The sequence below is a fragment of the Andrographis paniculata genome, unplaced genomic scaffold (genome assembly GCF_009805555.1).
Source record: "Andrographis paniculata isolate CXL003 unplaced genomic scaffold, ASM980555v1 Contig15END, whole genome shotgun sequence".
Taxonomy (NCBI): Eukaryota; Viridiplantae; Streptophyta; class Magnoliopsida; order Lamiales; family Acanthaceae; genus Andrographis; species Andrographis paniculata.
The window spans coordinates 1,074,257-1,094,551 of record NW_026137435.1 but is presented as its reverse complement, the minus strand read 5'-3'; the positions used below and the strand labels follow the sequence as shown (position 1 = coordinate 1,094,551).

General features: G+C 32.6%; 2 protein-coding genes across 2 annotated transcripts; one reads left to right on the top strand and one right to left on the bottom strand.

The window, feature by feature from the left end:
• Window positions 1-2,517: 2,517 nt before the first annotated feature.
• Window positions 2,518-4,047, bottom strand: LOC127262877 (benzoate carboxyl methyltransferase-like). The gene is made up of 4 exons (XM_051291726.1): window positions 3,959-4,047; window positions 3,477-3,854; window positions 3,131-3,388; window positions 2,518-3,066 (listed from the first exon to the last, which is right to left on the bottom strand). Exons 1-4 carry the CDS (start codon window positions 4,028-4,030, stop codon window positions 2,695-2,697), a joined length of 1,080 nt encoding a protein of 359 aa, XP_051147683.1. The 5' UTR covers window positions 4,031-4,047; the 3' UTR covers window positions 2,518-2,694.
• Window positions 4,048-17,469: 13,422 nt separating this feature from the next.
• On the top strand, window positions 17,470-19,908 carry LOC127262789 (benzoate carboxyl methyltransferase-like). The gene is made up of 4 exons (XM_051291615.1): window positions 17,470-17,649; window positions 18,226-18,603; window positions 19,077-19,337; window positions 19,432-19,908. Exons 1-4 carry the CDS (start codon window positions 17,479-17,481, stop codon window positions 19,807-19,809), a joined length of 1,188 nt encoding a protein of 395 aa, XP_051147572.1. The 5' UTR covers window positions 17,470-17,478; the 3' UTR covers window positions 19,810-19,908.
• Window positions 19,909-20,295: the final 387 nt, after the last annotated feature.

Below are 20,295 nucleotides of genomic sequence, written 5' to 3'. Positions count from 1 at the left end.
TGCATTTAGTTGGCTTGAATATGCAAGGTTGGGCTACAATCTAATTCCAATTTTTACTCAGATTGCTTTATTTTTAGAGTTACACGGTAGTTCAATTCCATTTTTTCGAGTTGGATACTCTAAAATTTTGTTATGTTTTGGGTGTGATATGTAATTTTTTTTTTTTTAAAAAGTGATGTAATTTTGATGTTTTTAAAATAATTGTTTGTAATTTTTTTCACATATATATTTTTGAATTATATATTTTTAGGTTATAAAGTAAAAAATACTAAAATTGAGTGTAATTTATAAATATAAACATAGAATATGTAGGAATGATATATTTTCAGAGTGAAAAATTGAACTTTTTGATTGAATTAAAATTATTACTCCCTCGTCCCATGTAATATGGGTGTATTATCGTAGACACTGGAATTTAGGTAAAGTATAATTATTAAGTAATTAAGAAGTGTATTAGTAAAAATAATTATTATTTAGTAAAAATAATTATAGATTAAGATTAAGATAAGTAAATAGTTTAATTAAAATTAAGAAAATTATAAAATTTAAAATTTAAAATGCGATTAAAGTGCATAATTATATTTCCAAAAATAGAAAGAACAAGTTATGTGGACGGACGAAAATAGAAAATAGGGACAAATTATGTGGGACGGAGGGAGTATAAATCAATTACGACTAAAGTTACTGTAATTTTTTAAGTGAAGGATTGAAAATTAAATTATTATAAATCAATTAAATTTTTACTACAGTTGCTGTATTCTTTTTAAGTGAAGGATTGAAGATGATAAATTTGTATGCATTCAAGACGTTTTGGATGAGCTGGTCTTCATTAAATGTATCTAGAATCCAGAATGGGATCGTCGGCTTCATCAGCCCCACACACATGTATAAAGTGCTTTATACATACATAATTGTGTTTGCATTTGTACACTTTGTCGACATTAATGAATTTTGAAGTGCAGTATTCTTCGAGGGATAAAATCATTCGATTATGAACTCACAGGAGATATTAGTGACTTTTGTGTAGGGAAAGCTTGCGAGTGATTTTAATTCTAGTTTAACAAAGGACAAGATTTTTTTTTTTTTTTTGCTTCGGCTTACCATAGCAAGGTTGAAAGGGTTGCGAGCCATTAATTACCTCGCAAAATTTATAAACCTCGACCCGTAATATCCTTTAAATATGCAAGGGATTACATATGACTTGCAAATTCCTATCGCAACATATATATGTATATATATGACCGCAGTTAGGGTATTGATTTGGTTAAGTCGATAAGTACAGTGCCGATTTGACCAACTTAGCACACTAACTTAAACCAATTAACAATTTCACCATAAGATAAATAGCATATCATGTGTTATATAGAAGAATATGTTGCGGGACTTATAAATTGTAGTATACTGTATAATCCGCTTATTGTACTAAAATCACAATATATATATTATGTTACATAGAATTATACAATATGCTTTCAAAATATACCTCCAGGCGTCAATCCGTCGCGATAAATTATCGCAGTGATATCTCAAATCATGATCGAGATACTAATTTCTCTTAAAATAAGGTTCCGTGGCACAAAATTGTCGACGTTTTTTTTTAGACAATTTTCTGAGATAAATTAGTAGTTTTGTGGTAGTGATATATTGTATTAACATATTTTTTTCGGCATATGTGCTACTTTATTTATAAATATATCTTGATAATTGAGCTCAATTAGCACATTAAGCAAAGTTATATATATATATATATATCTAGTACAAATAAAGCCATCACTTAGTTAATTTGTCAACTATGAATTAAATAGGTGGTCTACAACTTTTGTACTGTTGTGACTTTTGAGGATAATATCATTAATTGATTAGGGGTGTGTTTGTTTGGGAGATTTGATTGGATTTACACTGTTCATCCAAATTTTTCCCTCCAAAAATATCAAATCAAACACCTATTTTTCATTTTTTTTATTATACTAAAATCCAATTTTACATTCAAAACATCACATCAACACCTACTTATATCACATCATACAACTATTCAAATTCAAATTTTTTACTATTCAAATCCCAACTCAAAATCCAAATCCCCAAACAAACACACCCTAGATGTATGAGAGACTCGATTCGTTGGAAAAATGTGTGGCTGAGGCTTTATGTAGTTGTGATGTATTCTTATATTGTTTGTATATAAAATATTAAATATAGTATTATTATATATTGTTAATTCCATATTATATATGCAGTGTAGATTTATATTTAATATATTCACTACAAGACAAAATTATTATTGTAACAAAATTATTTTTGTAACAAATTTTTTTTTTCTAAATCTACTTTTTCCGTTATTAATGACATTAGAGACGGAATTAGGAATAAAATTACGTTAGCTACGTGAACTTTAGGGATGGAATTCCGTTACAAATAAATTATTTTTTTTTGTAGTGATTGCGCTATCAACACAATATTGATTATATTTAATCAACATCGTAACCGTCGGACTTGCACACATAGTTGCAATTATTGTACACTCACACATTTTTGGTTTATTAGCCCCTAGTTAATTTATACATTACAAGAGTGGGGTTTTTTCACCAAAACATAATCCAAAACGATCAAATTAAATATACCCGGCATTTGTAAACACACAAGAAAAAGCACATCCAATATCCTAAACTATATACCGTGAAAGAGAGAGAGATCTTACATTCTAATTAAAGAAATAAGCAAGGTAAGGTATGACGGCATCTCCTCGTCGATATAATCTCCCAATTTTTGTGCGTGCTTTTCGAATAGGTTATTCATGTCAATAGTTGCATTCCCAAAGTGATTAGAAAGCAATGGCTCCATGATTGCACGAATATAACTCGCAATTATTATTCCGCTTCTATACTTGTCGAATACCTTTTCATAATCATCATCCTCATAGAGGTTAGGGTCCCATGGAACCTCGAAAGAATCCAAGATTTTGACATTGAAAGACCCTTCATGCTTGATAATTGCCTCGACTTCCTCTAGACATGGAAGGTACATTGGGATATTGAACAAATGCAGATCTTCTTCATTGATGAGGCCCTGTAAGGTATTATACATTAGCTTCAAAGTCTAAGTTAAATATAAGGCAGGCTGTTACAACAACCTCGGCAACCATGTCGACAAGTGCCTCTGCAAGAAGCCTAAAGCTTGCACAAGCATCTTCTGAAGAGAAGTCGATAGAACTTCTGCCGATGAATGACAACACCATATGCCCTCCAATCATCATCTCTTCTCCCCTATTCATTAAGAAACTCGAGAAATCTCTTTGGAATTGCCGTTCGTAAGATTTGAATACCTCTACAGGACTCGTCTTTGTAGCAAAGAAATTTTCCTTATTAATCTTCTCAACCCCTTCAGGAATCTGATGATGATGACGAAGAACTATCACAAGACTCACAACCACACACAAATACATACATACATATATTTATATATACATATATATGTACCTGTGATAACCATTGAAGACAATAGTTTGAGTAGGCAAAGTGAAGACTATTTCTTGGCAACAATCTTTCGCAAAAGGATCCCGGAAGGCCGAATACGAAGCAATTTTTCCAGCCTCGACGAAAACTAGGCAACATCTTGAACAAATTGTTGAAATCATTGGCAGGAAGATCATTCAAGTAAACCTCAATTTCAGGCAATTGGTCACATTTGCAAAGACTTTTGATGGTATCTATTATATGGGAGATAACAATTAAAGTGTTTGGTCCTGATGCACAGCCTAGATCGATCATCCTGAAGCCACTTTTGAACTCGGTTTTATCGAACATTTCTTTAAGGGTTTTATCTAGCACGGGCCATGTTTTTGATATCACAAATCTCTGCAGAAAAGACATTATCATGTGAGAAATTAATCGATTAAATTATGTTTTGAGTTTGTACTGAATTGTTTTAAGAGATTTCAATGAGAGAGAGAGAGATTTACTTGAAAACCAGAATTTCTAGCGTAGCTATGTGCATCATCCCCACTGTTCATATGCATCACAAAGTTCTCCATTATTGAAATTACCTGTTCTTGTTTTAGGGTTTTGAACACATACAGAAACCTAATTAGTCTCTTTATACAGTTCAATAAAATATGGCTATGGGAATGGGACCAATGCGTCTTCTACAGGTCCTTGCACGGAATAGCAGAAAATTCAAACGCTCATCCATTTAGGGTTTTAATTAAATGACATTCTATTTACGGGGGCCTTTTAATATTTATGCAAATTTTATGAAACTATACATATTTAGTTGTTTATTTTCCTATTATTTTTTTAATTGTTAATAAAAATATGGTGTGTTTATTTGTAAGATTATAGTTTTTCGTTTTAGTTTTGAATAGTAAAAATTTTGAATTGAAATAGTTGATTGATGTGATATAAATATATATTGACGTGATATTTTCAATGTCAAATTAGATTTTAGTTTAATAAAATAAATAAATAATATGTATTTGACTATATATTTTGAAAGAAAAAAAAATTAAAATAATAAAATCAAGAATAGAATCTCACAAGCAAACAAAACTTATATTTGATCTTTGATTGACAAACTATCTTTGTTGTCGAGAGGTGAAGCAAGCGGAGAACCTCTTTGTGACTGGGGAGCAAGCGGAGAACCCTCCCCGCACCATCACACACATAGCTATCTTTGGCATCGGAGAATTAAAATTGTGAAAATTTTTTACTTGTAAGATTAGTTTGCAGCAACTTTCAATTAAGAGATTAAAATGATAAAATAATCAGTATACCAGAGTAATAAATATTACTCCATCCTGCCAAATAAAAGTCTCCTATTTAATAATATTGTATGTTTTCTAAAAAATATCAGATTTTTTTATTACAGTGAAAATAATTATATATTAATACAAAATATATTTTAATTTTTATTTTTACATAAATTACAGTTAGACGTACAATTAATTTATACATAAAATACGATGGACAAAAATATCAAAATCTTTTTTACTTATGTACTTCTACTAATCAATAAAATATTATTATTTTTTAATTTATAATAAAAATTCAAAAACATCCATTGAAGTGAAACTAAAAGAGTAATACTTCATCCGTACAAGAGTAAATTTTCTATTTTACCATTATAGTATACGCAAATAAAAACTTTTCATTTTTTTTTTTTACTTTTTAAAGTAACTTTCATCAAATTCCAAAATATTTTATTTTTTATTTTTTATATTAGTTTTATTTTAATGTTAATGGTAAAATAAATATTACATTACTTTATTACACTATATATCTATAAAATAATATTATCCATGTGCAAAAATCAAATACAACTGAATAACTTACTTTTGAATGAAAGAAATTTACATGTATATATATATATAACTATATATTAATAATTAATAAATACTAAATATATGATATTGTTGTAAATGTAGAATACTCATCTACACTTACTTCTCATTGTATAAATGCCTTGTTGGCTATTTTCATCCATATAATATACTTGTATTTAATTTGTACTATAAATAATTGTGATAGCACTCACTCAAATATACTCTTTCCGTCCCTTATCTATTCGTTTGCTTTTTTATACAGAATTTTAAAAATATTAGTATTATATTGAAAAATAGTATGAATAAAATAGAAAATACTAAGATAATCTTATTAGTATGTGTGATATAAATGTAATAATATTTGTGTAATATATTATAAGTTATAAGGGTATTTTTGATGTTTAGTAAAATACAATTACTAACAAAACAAAATATTTTATTATGAAACGGACCAAAATGGAAAAATAAATAGATTGGTGACATTCAATTCCAATCTTATCAATCTCTCTCCTCTTCTAACTCTTTCTCTATCTCTTTCCTTCTCTGTCGCCATTAATTAGACTAGTACAAATATATCTTATTCATTATATATATACTTTTTTTCGTCCGTTAAAAAAGTATACATACTTTTATTTTGGATTATTTAATTACAAAATAATTATTTAATTAAATATTTCAATTTTTTTTCCACAAAAATTTCTATTTTACTATCACATAATTGCTTTTACACAAAAAAGAATGACAAAATTATCTTTACACTATTTTTAACTCTCCACTATAATTAAAATACTATTATTTTTTAAATTTTGTGCCAAAAGTAAATATATACCATATATCCGGACAGAGGAAATATATATCAATAAACATACGCACAACATACATTTATACACATATATGCATATATTATCTCAGTCCTAATTCAAAATACCATTTTTACTATGTTCGTCCTACTCAAAAGTACCTATTTTTATTTTTAGTAAAAGTAATCGTACACTACTACTAAAATATTATTAATTTTTATCTAAATTATAAATATACCATTACACATACAATTACTTTATACAAAAAAGTCAAATGACAGAAATGTCAAAATATCTTACACACTTCGATAAAATACTATTATTTTTCAATATACTACAAAATCCCAATGGACCCTTTCAAAAGAACGAATGGAGTATTATATTTATATATATCCAAAATATTAGTTAACGGTAGAGATAATTAATATTTATTTGGTATCTTTATAATAATAATAATAATAATAATAATAATAATAATAATAATAATAATAATTTCTGAATATCCTTTATGGTGACCGACATCAACACTAAAAAGTCAGGACTTTATGTCCATTTCCTGTAATTTATTTATAATATTTGCAAATAGCTCTCGTCTCCTGATTTCCAAGGATATCGATCGAAGATTCTGGGGTCTCCTTAATGAATTAATCTGAACATCTGTGTCGCGTGCATGCAACATTGCTTGCTTGAAAGCTTATATTCTTAGAAACCCTAACTCCCTAATATAATTAAACTATTGCAATTCGTCAATGCTTTGCTATAACAATAAAAATTTATAGCACAAACCACGTGTTTCATGCTATAGAGATACACTCATGTCGATTGCACACGAATTGAGATACCTAGATAATGATAGTTCTTTAGATATATATATATATATATATATACATTAACGAGTGAATTGTGTTAGATTTTTTGATCCAATTAAATCTACCCTAATATAAGATACACACACCCACTATGCAGCCCATTTTAGACCTGGCCCTGACCCACAACCCGCACCCGCCACCAGAGCTGCCTGGACCCGCAACCCGAACCCGAACCTGAACCCGCGACCCATGACCCGTTCCGTCTTGGATCCGCGTCTTTTTCTCTAGTCTTGATCTTGGCCGTCTGATTGTGGATCTTGATCTGGTCCGTCCGTTGCTTAATTGAGATGAATATATATACTGAGAGAGAGGGGTTTCTCTTATATTCCACTCACTCACGTTTCTCTCTCTATATAACTTTTCCTCTCTAGCTCTCCCCTCTCTCTACCTCTCGACCCTTCTGTTTGCCCTCCCGGTGACTGTTTCGGGAGATTTCACGGCGGTTCTCGGTGGCGCCTCCCTCCTGTAACTTGTGGAGGTTCTTTGGCGTGGTGTTTCACCCCCTGGTTGTTGTTCGTAGCCGCAAAGGGCTCGTTCGACTTGTAGGCGTCTGTATTTTTTGTTGTTTCGCCTTGTATGTGATAGTGGGGGTTGTATTTGTGCTTGAGTTGTGTGTTTCGGGCCGGTTTAAAGTGTGTAGTCGCTAGTGGGTGCATTTTGTGTGTCGATTTATTGTTTTGAGTGGTTAGGGGCTGAGCCTAACAAAAAATAGTATAATATTTGTGTTTTCACTTGATTTTCGTTAATAAAATTCTCGATCTATTCCGCATTTGACATAACAAGTGGTATCAGAGCTTTTGGTGAAGATTTTCTTTACAAAATTATCATTACTTTTGATTTTTTGTAAAGATCTGGTTAAATCTTTAAGATCTAAAAGGATCCGGTTGAATCGGCCTATTTTTGAAGTGCCTGATTTTTTTCATGTTTAGATCTTTGTCAAAATCGGCCATTGAGTTTTTCGATTTGTGCTAATATAGCCGCGGTCGAACTGTTAATGTTGGGTTTGGACTTAATCGCTACTGTTTTCTGTAGATCGGTTAAGTTCGAGTCCATTTCGGTTAGAACGGTTCAAAATCGTTTCGATTTGGTGAAAACTGATTTTGTCTGTTGTTATTTTGAGAAAATAAACCGTAAAACTTGTTGTTCCGCCTTATTTTCGTGTAGATATATGCTTGTTGGGTTAAAATCCAAAAGTTTTTCAAGAATCTTTAAAACCAAAAATTACTTTTGAAAGATCTTGTTAAAACTGTTTCTGTTAAAAAATTGTTTATGTGGCCTAGTGTCTGTTTTTTGTGAGTTTCGGTGACTCTAACTTTGTTTAGAGGAGAAACATTGTTTTGTTTATGGTTTTGTTGTTATTAGTTGGCTAACCTCTATTCTTAAAAAAGAATAGGTCATTTGTATATACCCTTGTACTGCTGTAGGGAATATATTGTTGCTGTGCTCCGAGGGTAAACTCTTTAACCATAACTATTTTATTACTGTTATTTTACTTTAGTTTAATATCCGCATTTAAATTCCGCCCAATCGATTGTAAAGGCTATTGTGATACCAAGGTTGCAAAATTCCGATCCTCACTCTTGTGAGTGATTCTCGAGTACCTTAGATGGAATAGTCACGAGTGAATGTTGTAATAGATAGGCTTTTTATTTATGATTTGCCTGTGATTGCAATATTCTGTGATATATTTGTTGCTGTGTTTGATTCTTGTGTTTGTTTTCTGTGAATTGCCATTGATGTGCTGTGATTTGGGTGTTTGTTTGGTTCTCAATTTGTTTTAAAAATAATCTGTATTTTTTATAAACTGTTTTCACAATAAACTGCTTTTTTTAAAACAAACAGTTTTTGCCAAACAAATTGTGTTTTCGGAAATTTTCTCTTTCTTTCGAAAACTGTTGATCATGGCTGGGCAAACCTTTTTAAATATCCAACCGTTTGATGGAAAAATTGATTTTGCTATTTGGAAACAAAAAACGAGAAGTATACTTGTTACTCAAAGATTAATAAAAGCTATGGAGCCGGATCAAGCAACCACAGTCCTTCTTGAAAAGAGGGCTGAGTTGGATGAAATGGCTTTTTCTTGTATAATTCTAAATTTAGCTGATCATGTAACTCGTAAGGTTGGTAGACAAGAATCTGTTGTGGCATTGTGGAATAAATTGGATGAATTATATACTCATACTTCTTTACCGAGTAGGCTTTATTTGTTAGAAAAGTTCTTTAGTTTTAAACTTGATCAACTTAAAACTATTGATGAAAATCTTGATATTTTTCAAAAATTAATTCAAGATATTAAGCTTACTGGTGATAAGAATATAGATGATTATAGTGCTATAATTCTTTTGAATGCTATTCCAAGTGCTTTTTCTGATGTAAAATCGGCAATTAAATATGGGCGTGATTTTGTGACTTTAGATGTGGTTATTAATGGTTTGAAAAGTAAAGAATTAGATTTGAATGTAAATAAATCTAATAAATCTGGTGTTGTTATTTTATTAGGGGTAGGTCTCCTTTTAGATCTAATAGGAATAATAATTCTGGAAATTCTGATAATAAAATAAAAAATCAGAATAATAATAATAGAAGTCGAAATAGATCTAAAACTCCTAATAAAGGATGAAAGAGATGTTATAATTGTGGTGATCCTTCACACTTTGTTAGATATTGCCCTAAGAAACATAATAATAATAATAATGGTAATAATAGTAATGCAGCAAGTGAGTTAGTCAATATGACTGTTATTGATAATGATTTAGGAAACGTGTTTGTTGTTTGTCCAGATTTAAATTCAAATATTTTGAGTGCTAATGAATGGATAGTTGATTCTGCTTGCACGTTTCATATGACACATTTGAAAAATATTTTTTCTGAGTTTAAGACTTTAACACATTGTTATGTGACTATGGCTGATAAACGTATGTGTAAAGTTGAGGGTATTGGTGTTATTAATCTGAAATTTAAATATGGAAATATACTGAAATTGCATGATGTGAGATATGTGCCTGATTTGTCTAATAATATGTTGTCATGTGTTAGATTATCTACTTTAGGTTTAGAAGGAAAGTGGGGTTTAAATTGCATGAAAATAACAAAATGGTCTTTGGTGATTTTTAGGGCAGAATTAAAAAATGACTTATATGTAACTTCTGCTGTGAATGTATGTTCTGATATTGATAATTCTAAAATTGATAATTCTGAATTATGGCATAAGAGATTAGGTCATATTAACAATAATGGCTTGAAAATTCTGCATGAATCTGATTATTTGGAAAATGAAAAATTTTCTGTTGTTCCTTTTGTAATATATGCAAACATGGAAAATTAAATAAAGTTCAATTTTCGTTAAAAACCCCTGAAAATTATATTTTTTCAAAACAGATTTTGGAATATATACATATTGATTTATGTGAACCTTCTTGTTGGGATATGAAGCCTGATTATATCCTAAAATCTAGGGATATGATTTGGATATTATATTTTAGATTTTAGAGATATGATTTGGATATTATTGTCAAAGGCTTAGGCTATAAATATCCATGTATTCTCACTTTAACAGGTGTTTATGTACTTTATAGTAAAATTCGTGGCTTGGCAGCGCCCCTAGACGTAGATCTTTGTGATCGAACTGGGTTACCAAATTCTTGTGTTCTTTTGTCTTTGTTATTTCATCTTGATTTCCTGGGAATTTCCGTAACAAGTGGTATCAGAGCCTAGTTCGTTGATAGGGTGGATTGAGAGGAATCGGACGTTGGATCGTTGTGGGAATCCCTTGTGACCTGCGGAGGTGCCTTGTGTCGAAAGTCTCCTGGCGGTGTTGGGTTGGTCCCGACTGGTAGGTCAGGCAGCGAGTCCCTTTGTGATAGGCGGTGCAAGGTTGGTAGGGAAGGATAAGGGTTTCGGCAAACGCAGCGGAATATCCGATGTGCTCTCATATCAAGTGAACCTTAGGTTTGTTTGTGGGAGTCAAGATGGGTGATCGTCATGTTGTCAAGGTATTCGATGGTATGAACTTCGGTTTCTAAAATATGCATATAGAAGATTACATGAATGGTAAAGATCTAGATGCGGTATTGAAGGAGAAATCCGAAGACATGGATGAAGTCGAATACAAGAAGATCAACAGGAAGACGATGAGTGCGGTTCGACTAACCCTTTGGGAGAATGTCTCGACTGAATTTAGATTTGAGGCAAAAGGAAAGTGTGAAGATCAAGAATGGTCAAAGTTGAAGCCGAAGAATAAGGACAAAGAAGATGCAAGTCAGGTGGTTTGTTGGAACTGCAAGGGGCACTTGAAACGACAGTGTAGGGCGCCGGAGAAGGATCAGGGTTCAGCAAACGCAACGGAGGAGATATCCGATGAGCTGATTCTGAGCGTCAGCAGTCCAATGGAGTCATGGATTTTGGTCGAGCGTCATTCCACTCATGCAGTGATTCGAGAATCATGGAATCCTATACCACAGGTAATTTTGGTGTTGTCTATCTTGGAGATGATGAGACACTGAAAATTGTAGGTAAAGGAATGATTCGAATCAGAACACCGAATGGTGGGGAGTGGAGATTGGATGAGGTATGTTGAAGTGGAAGATGAAATCAGTCTTCAAGTGGGAGATTGTTGGGATATGAAGCCTGATTATATCCTAAAATCTAGGGATATGATTTGAATATTATATTTTAGATTTTAGAGATATGATTTGGATATTATTGTCAAAGGCTTAGGCTATAAATATCCATGTATTTTCACTTTAATATGTGTCTGCGTACTTTATAGTAAAATTCCTGGCTTGGCAGCGCCCCCAGACGTAGATCTTCGTGATCGAACTGGGTTATCAAATTCTTGTGTTCTTTTTTGTCTTTATTATCTCATCTTGATTTCCTGAAAATTTTCGTAACAAGTGGTATCAGAGCCTGGTTCGTTGGTAAGGTGGACTGGGAGGCATCGGATATTGATTGTGGCTGTGGGAATCCTTGTGACCTGCGGAGGTGCCTTGTGTCGAAAGTCTCCTGGCGGTGTTGGGTCGGTCCCGAATGGTAGGTCAGGCAGCGAGTCCCTTTGTGATAGGTGGTGCAAGGTTGGCAGGGAAGGATAAGGGTTTCGGAAAACGCAGCGGAGGAGATATCCGATGTGCTCTCATATCAAGTGAACCTTGGTTTGTTTGTGGGAGTCAAGATGGGTGATCGTCATGTTGTCAAGGTATTCGATGGTATGAACTTCGATTTCTGAAATATGCAGATAGAAGATTACATGTATGGTAAAGATCTAGATGCGGTATTGAAGGAGAAATTCGAAGACATGGATGAAGCCGAATACAAGAAGATCGACAGGAAGACGATGAGTGCGGTTCGACTAACTCTTTGAGAGAATGTCTCGACTGAATTTAGATTTGAGGCAAAAGGAAAGGGTGAAGATCAAGAATGGTCAAAGTTGAAGCCGAAGAATAAGGACAATGAAGATGCAAGTCAGGTGGTATATTGGAACTGCAAGGGGCACTTGAAACGACAGTGTAGGGCGCCGGAGAAGGATCAGGGTTCAGCAAACGCAACGGAGGAGATATCCGATGCGCTGATTCTGAGCGTCAGCAGTCCAATGGAGTCATGGATTTTGGTCGAGCGTCATTCCACTCATGCAGTGATTCGAGAATCATGGAATCCTATACCACATGTAATTTTTGTGTTGTCTATCTTGGAGATGATGAGACACTGAAAATTGTAGGATTAGAGATATGATTTGGATAATATTGTCAAAGGCTTAGGCTATAAATATCCATGTATTTTCACTTTAACATGTGCCTGCGTACTTTATAGTAAAATTCCTGGCTTGGCAGCGCCCCCAGACGTAGATCTTTGTGATCGAACTGGGTTACCAAATTCTTGTGTTCTTTTGTCTTTGTTATTTCATCTTGATTTCCTGGGAATTTCCGTAACACTTCTAATGAACGCACCTATGGTGGGAGTAGATATATCTTAACTGTTGTTGACGATTTTTCTAGAAAAATTTGGATTTTCTTATTGAAAAACAAATTGGATTTGTTTAAAATTTTCAAGAATTGGAAAATTCAAATTGAAGTTGAAACTGGTAGAAAAATTAAATATGTTAAAGCTGATAATAGTTTAAATTTTTGTAACACCTTGTTTAGTAATTTTTGTGTGCAAAAATATATCAATTTTGAATCTGTCCCCAAGGCATCCCAATTTAGCGGGGTTGCTGAGAGGTTAAATCATACTCTTTTGGAAAGAGTTGGATGTCTTTTGACATCGTCTTGTTTACCTAGAAAATTTTGGGCTGAGGCTGCTGTAACAGCAGCTTATCTTTAAAATCAAACACCTTCTATCCCCCTTAATGGTGAAATTCCTGAAAGTAAGTGGTTGGGTAGATTAGTCGACATATCTAATGTTCGGGTGTTTGGGTGTCATGCTGTGATACATATTTGCATTGATGAATCTAAGATAAAAACTGAAAATTGTGTTTTCTTGGGATATGGTGTTACGGGATATAGATTGTGGTTAAGTTCTAGACCTGGTTTGAAAACTGTTATTAGTAATAATGTGACATTTAATGAATATTGTATGCCATGTTTGAATATTGGAGAATCTGGATTTGTTGATTATGAAAATAGTGATATTGATACAGATGTTTCTAGTATAGGAAATAAGGTGGAGCATAATTTTATTGATATAGAAAACAGAGAAATTAAAGCTGTAAAATCTGATTTTCATTTTGAATCTACTGATATTCAATATGTTTTTTGTGAATCCAAAAATGTGCAATTTGTTGACATTGAAATTGCAGGGATTGATTCTGAAACTAAATATAATGTTGCTGAAAGTGTATCTGTTCTGAGAAATGAAAATGCAGAGGTTGAGGAAGTGAGAGATTATGTTTTTAATTGTGAAGATGTTGATTCTGTTTCTGATTGTGTTCAATCTGCTGAAATTGTGCAAATTGACGTTGAAATTGATAATATCAAATTTGAGGGAGAGATTATTGCTGTTTTTGATAGTGTTCAAAATGAGGTGGAGTTTGCTTTATACAGTGAAACTGATATTTTTGTTGGTGATTTTCGAATCTTATCTAGTGCTGGCCAGCCTACTGTGAATAAATCTGAAAATACAGTTTCTGAAATTAAAAGCAATGTTGGAATTGTCTCAAATAATAGTAATGAGATTGAAAATTACCTATTTGTTAGAGATGAGGCTAGGAATAATCCTAAAGTGTTCTCTATGTTTGGTAATTTTGATTCATCTTCTTTATCTAGAAGTATGTTTGAGAGCTTAGATGTGGACGAACCTATGAGTGATAGGAAATTGCTTAATTCCGAAAGTAAGTCTCAATGTTTAGTGGTAAAAGAAAATAAGAGCTCATTAGTCGATAATAAGTGTTTGAAATCAGTTCCTAGGTTTTGTCATTGGTTTTTTGGCATTGTGTTATCATTGGTTGTGAGTGATATGAAACTTGTGAAGTTTGCTACTGTATTTGTTTGTATATTGTGTGCTACATGTTTTGGTTGTAGGACACATTTGCAATGTATTGTAGTTCTATTGAAGTTTGGATTTGAATGTATTCCTACTGTTGTCGATACAATATTCTTGAAACTTGATAGATTTGTATCTTGTTTGAAATTTATATGTTTTGATACATTTGATTAGCGGTGTTCTACACATGTGTAGATGGTAGGCTAAATTAATGTATTGTTTGTCTAACTTGGTTATCTTTTTTCTTTGTGCAGGTAAATAATCCAAAATTATTGGGAGATGATGAACCCCTATATCACTCAGACAAAAAATAAGGGGGAGGATTTGTTAGATTTTTTGATCCAATTAAATCTACCACAATATAAGATACATACACCCACTATGCAGCCCATTTTAGACCTGGCTCTAACCCACGACCCGCACCCGCCACCAGAGCCGCCTGGACCCGCAACCCGAACTTGAACCCGTGACCCATGACCCGATCCGTCTTGGATCCGCGTCTTTTTCCCTAGCCTTGATCTTGGCCGTCTGATTGTGGATCTTGATCTAGTCCGTCCGTTGCTTAATTGTGATGAATATATATATATATACTGAGAGAGAGCGGTTTCTCTTATATTCCACTCACTCACGTTTCTCTCTCTATATAATTTTCCCTCTCTAGCTCTCCCCTCTCTCTACCTCTCGACCCTTCTGTTTGCCCTTCCGGTGACTATTTCCGGCAATTTCACGGCGGTTCTCGGTGGCGCCTCCCTCCTGTAACTTGTGGAGGTTCTTTGGCGTGGTGTTTCACCCCCTGGTTGTTGTTCGTAGCCGCAAAGGGCTCGTTCGACTTGTAGGCGTCTGTATTTTTTGTTGTTTCGCCTTGTATGTGATAGTGGGGGTTGTATTTGTGCTTGAGTTGTGTGTTTCGGGCCGGTTTAAAGTGTGTAGTCGCTAGTGGGTGCATTTTGTGTGTCGATTTACTATTTTGAGTGGTTAGGGGCTGAGCCTAACCGAAACTAGTATAATATTTGTGTTTTCACTTGATTTTCATTAATAAAATTCTCGATCTATTCCGCATTTGACATAACAAATGGAAATATATATATACATTAACAAGTGAATGGAACTGTCGCGACGGATTATGACGAGTGATCGAATAACAAACAAAACGTAAAGAAGAGATAGATATACGTGGTTAACTAACAACGTGTTGACTATGTCCACCGGCAGAAACGGAAAACAGATTTATTAAAACCGACTAGGTTACAAATTACAGATTTTATATATCTAAGTCTATTTAAATAAATTAAGAGAATACATCAGACGTGTTAAGAAGAGACGTGTTAAGAATACATCAGACGTGTTAAAGGGTGGAGTGGCATTCACCCTTATATACTAGGAGAGTTCCCACACATTTAGCAATATTGGACAATATTCAACAAGACGGGCTCAACCCAATACTACGAAGATAACTCAGCGAAGTGACAAATTAGATTCAAAGCACATCAACAGGAACTGAGTTGGGACGTTCAATCTGTATAAACCATGAAAAATGAGAGAGTATTATGTATAAAATGACCGCACATTATGTGATGGTCTGATCATGAGATAGAATCTAAACTACATAATAAATCTCTACTAAGCTGAGTACCTGCTATGCAATACAAATAGACAAAAGCTATAAATCCTAACTATTTAAAGAAGTGCCGAAAAGGTCACGAGAATAGAAAACTCAAAAGTCTATTAGCATCAATCCGAACAATACCATGGAGATAACCTTCGGTTTAGGATGGAGTGTAAGTCTTTGAGGCTCCCGGCTGATATGTCTGGTTTGCGGCCAATAGATCTACTTGATTGCCCTTGCAGTAGATGTGAGAAATTCTCCATAAAATGTTGCGAAGACGACATGTGATTTTGGAGATCATGTGATAGTGTCCAATGTCCCTTGGAAGATAACATCAAATGGATACCCGACCCAATGTCATTCCTACTCCCGCCAAAAACTCTACTCACACACTTTACATTATTGGAAGTTGTCGTGCACAATGTGTGTCCAATTCGGATCTCGGATCCAATAATGTGTATTCAGGTCAGGTCTCGAGTCTGGCTTAAACCTAAATGGGAGGGGATGCGAAAAATACCTCATGCCATTGCTCCCCTAAATGGGAGGGGATGAAATCTCCAACACCAATTATGTTGGATAAACTCAACAAAACTTATCTCCATTGTGATCACAATTAGACTCACCAAAATAGTTTGAAGTTTAGAAAATAATAGTCGACTTTTTCTCTTTGGAAAAACATGTATCCATTATGACCATATTTAAATTGGCTAAAATAGTTCCAACCTGAAGAGTAGCGGACTCGTGATGGTAATGTCATGGTCCATGAGTTAAACTCCCGATGTCTTCAGGTATTTGTCGCATGTTGTTCACCTAGTGTGATCGGCTTTATAGGACCTAGTTTGCAAATTATGAGGTTCGGACGGAGATCTATCCATGCACACAACATAGCATTGCTCCTTGGTAAAACGTGTGTCACCATATTTAGACTTGCCAAAATAGTTCGAAGATGGCCTATGTGACAATATTTCTAACATAATCATTCATTATACAAAATTACCAACCAAACCTAAATACTAGCTTTCTTTGTCTCACTTATCATGACTTGTGCATGGTAGATACAAAATTTTAAATGTGAAAAAATTAATAAATAATTAAAAAGAACATACAAAAGTGGCTTGATTTCGACAAATTTGACTTCATTTACGTAATTGTGTTTTCTTTTAAAACCTTTGAATGGGTATGTATTAAACACGTATAAATTTTTGTGAGTTGAAAAAATTAAACGTTTAAAACATTGCTAGTTATGGTTGCAATACTATTCTTCTAACTCGACTATCCGCTAGAGATTAGGAGAAGGACACTTTTAATTCATTATAAACGTGATAATTGTTTCGATTAGAAGAGACACATGTACATATATATATATATATATATATATAGATATATGGTCTCCAATAATGTTGTCCTTGTCTGTGGATGAATCTCTATAAAAGGATATGTAAGAATGTGTGGACTGAGAAATTCATCACTCAAGATAAGAAAATAAAACAGCTCCGATCATTTAAACTTGCAATGGCGAAAAGCTTTGTTCTTCGAATGAATGGCGGAGATGATTCACTCAGCTACGCCAACAACTCTTGCCTTCAGGTAATTATTTTTTTAGATAAAAAATAATTATTGAATGTAAATATTAATATAGAAAATAAATATATTTTATGAATAAATGTAGGGTTTATTGTTCACCCAACAATTTTTATTACCGTAATTTTTGATAAATATTAATAAAATATATATATATATATATATACAGATTTATATAATTATACAAATAGTCAATAATTCAACACAAATTATTATTTTTTATATTATAGACATATTAAAAAAAAGACCTAAAAAATTGGACAAATAGCTCTTTTGCAATAATAATAATAATAAATTATTCGATATAGTTTATGTTACATGTAAGATCACTAAAGGATTTTATTTATGGGCATCCATCTAATTTACTAGGCAATAATTTTGACTTTTTTCTTATTATTTGATTCTTATAATTATTTTATAAGATATATATATATATATATTTCTAATAAAACATCGCAATTACCAAACTGCTATTAAAACAAAAAAAAAGTCACTAGCTAATTAAACACTTATTTACCATATTGAAGCATTTTGTGTTTCATTGTCGTGTCAATTTTATTATTAATTATAACTTTTTTTCAGAAATTTGCGATGTCAAAATTGCGGCACGTGCTAGATGAAACCATCAAAGAAATGATGGTTAAAAATGGACCGATCGAAACATTGAAGATTGTAGACTTAGGCTGTTCATCGGGGCCAAATACTTTGATAGCAATGTCTCGTATAATAAAAACCCTAAAAAGTCTACATAGAGATGAGAACTATCCTCAATATGAGATTTATTTGAATGATCTTCCAAGCAATGACTACAACAATTTATTCAAAATGTTGCCCGATTTCCATCCTGGGAGGAAAAATTGCTTCGTATTCGCCCTTCCGGGATCCTTTTATGGACGACTGCTACCTAGCAATAGCCTTCAATTTGGCTACTCATGTTACTGTCTTCAATGGCTCTCGCAGGTTAGTTACGCACACCTACAATTATATGTTCGATTTTTCTACTGTCTGGGTCAAATCAACGTGACACAAATTAAAAAAGCGGACGACAATATTTGATTGCATATGATAACAACACATATTCTGATGGCACATAATATTATTTTATATAGGACATTATATTGTTAATTTCAGCATAGATAAATATATATACAATACAGTATAATATATAAACTACACATTATATGTTTCTATATGACACAAGTATTATGATATGTATATATGCATGCATTGTCCGCCTTGCTAATTTATACTGGCAGAGCTAAATCGACATCATACTATATTAGCAGGCTAGCGGTCGTCATATATATATATAAATGTATATTATTCAACATTTAATTTGGCTATTATTCCGTCTACAAATGATATTATTGATTATGCACCTTTGAAATTGTTTACTACTTCTCAAAATGAAAATATTATGTTTTCATTGTTAGATTCCTGAAGGGCTAGGGATGAGTAACAAAGAGAACATATGCATTGTAAGAACAAGTCCTCAAAAGGCATTCGAAGCATACGCAAAGCAATATGAAAGAGATTTCTCGACGTTTCTAAAGTGCCGAGGGGAGGAAATGATTCCTAATGGGCGTATGGTTTTGGCATTTGTTGGTAGAAAAAATGTAGATCACCGTTCTGAAGAAGATGTGTCGGGAACTCTTAGATTACTTGGAGAGACACTTTCCGACATGGTGGATGAGGTTAGGGCTCCAGAAATCGTAAATTACTTCTAAATAAAAGTATAATTTTTTTCTTGCCTAATCTAAATTAATTATCTATTTTCATACTTAAAAGGGTCTCATTAGTAAGGAAGATTTGAATTCCTTCAACATGCCAATGTACTTTCCAAGCCAAAATGAAGTTAAGACAATAATTGAGCAAGAAGGATCCTTCGACATGGATAAGATGGAAGCTTTTGAGGTTCCATGGGATGCTAATGGCTACAAGAACAATGATAATGAGGTTTTTGATGCACACAAGAGTGGAAAATCATCCGTACAATGTGTTCGTGCTTTTATAGAGCCGATGCTTGGATATCATTTCAGAAACACTTCCGTGGATATCGATTATGTATTCGATAGGTATGAACAAAATGTGGTGGAGCATATACATGTCTCTATGGCGACACCTTCGTATCACACCTTGTTATTGTCTTTGAAAAGAAAATTTTAGAGAAGACAATATTTTATTATAGTATGAATTGTTTTTTTTATTGAGTTTCAACTTATGTATGGTTAATGAATGTAGGAAATGAAAACGATATTTCGTGTATATTATGTAATATATATCATATATTGTCGTGTCATATTTATATTAATATATAGTTAATTTTATATTAATGTTCGAAACTGTATGCTATGTTTGCTTGTGGATTTTCACCAAATTTGTACCGTTTATTAAAAAATAAAAATTGAAAATATTAAATAAATGCTTATTTTTTATTTTTTAAATTATATTTAAAAATTATTTTCATATTCAAAATTTTACGATAATACATATTTATATTATATCAAATAATTATTTCAATTTAAATTACTATTCAAAACATAAAATCCAAGTCTCATACTAACAATAAATACACCTGTAAAATTTGATTTTAAAAAATCCTCCAAATCCACAATTAGTGTTTTATTATTATTATTATTATTATTATTATTA

What these genes read in the sequence shown, in the direction of transcription:
- LOC127262877 (XM_051291726.1), bottom strand. Translation starts at nt 4,030, where the DNA reads ATGGAGAACTTTGTGATGCATATGAACAGTGGGGATGATGCACATAGC. An exon ending in CTAGAAATTCTGGTTTTCAA is followed by an intron (nt 3,855 to 3,958) that starts GTAAATCTCTCT and finishes TCTTTTCTGCAG; the next exon opens with AGATTTGTGATATCAAAAAC. An exon ending in GTCTTCAATGGTTATCACAG is followed by an intron (nt 3,389 to 3,476) that starts GTACATATATAT and finishes CATCATCATCAG; the next exon opens with ATTCCTGAAGGGGTTGAGAA.
- LOC127262789 (XM_051291615.1), top strand. Translation starts at nt 17,479, where the DNA reads ATGAATCTCTATAAAAGGATATGTAAGAATGTGTGGACTGAGAAATTC. An exon ending in GTCTTCAATGGCTCTCGCAG is followed by an intron (nt 18,604 to 19,076) that starts GTTAGTTACGCA and finishes TTTCATTGTTAG; the next exon opens with ATTCCTGAAGGGCTAGGGAT. An exon ending in TTTCCGACATGGTGGATGAG is followed by an intron (nt 19,338 to 19,431) that starts GTTAGGGCTCCA and finishes CATACTTAAAAG; the next exon opens with GGTCTCATTAGTAAGGAAGA.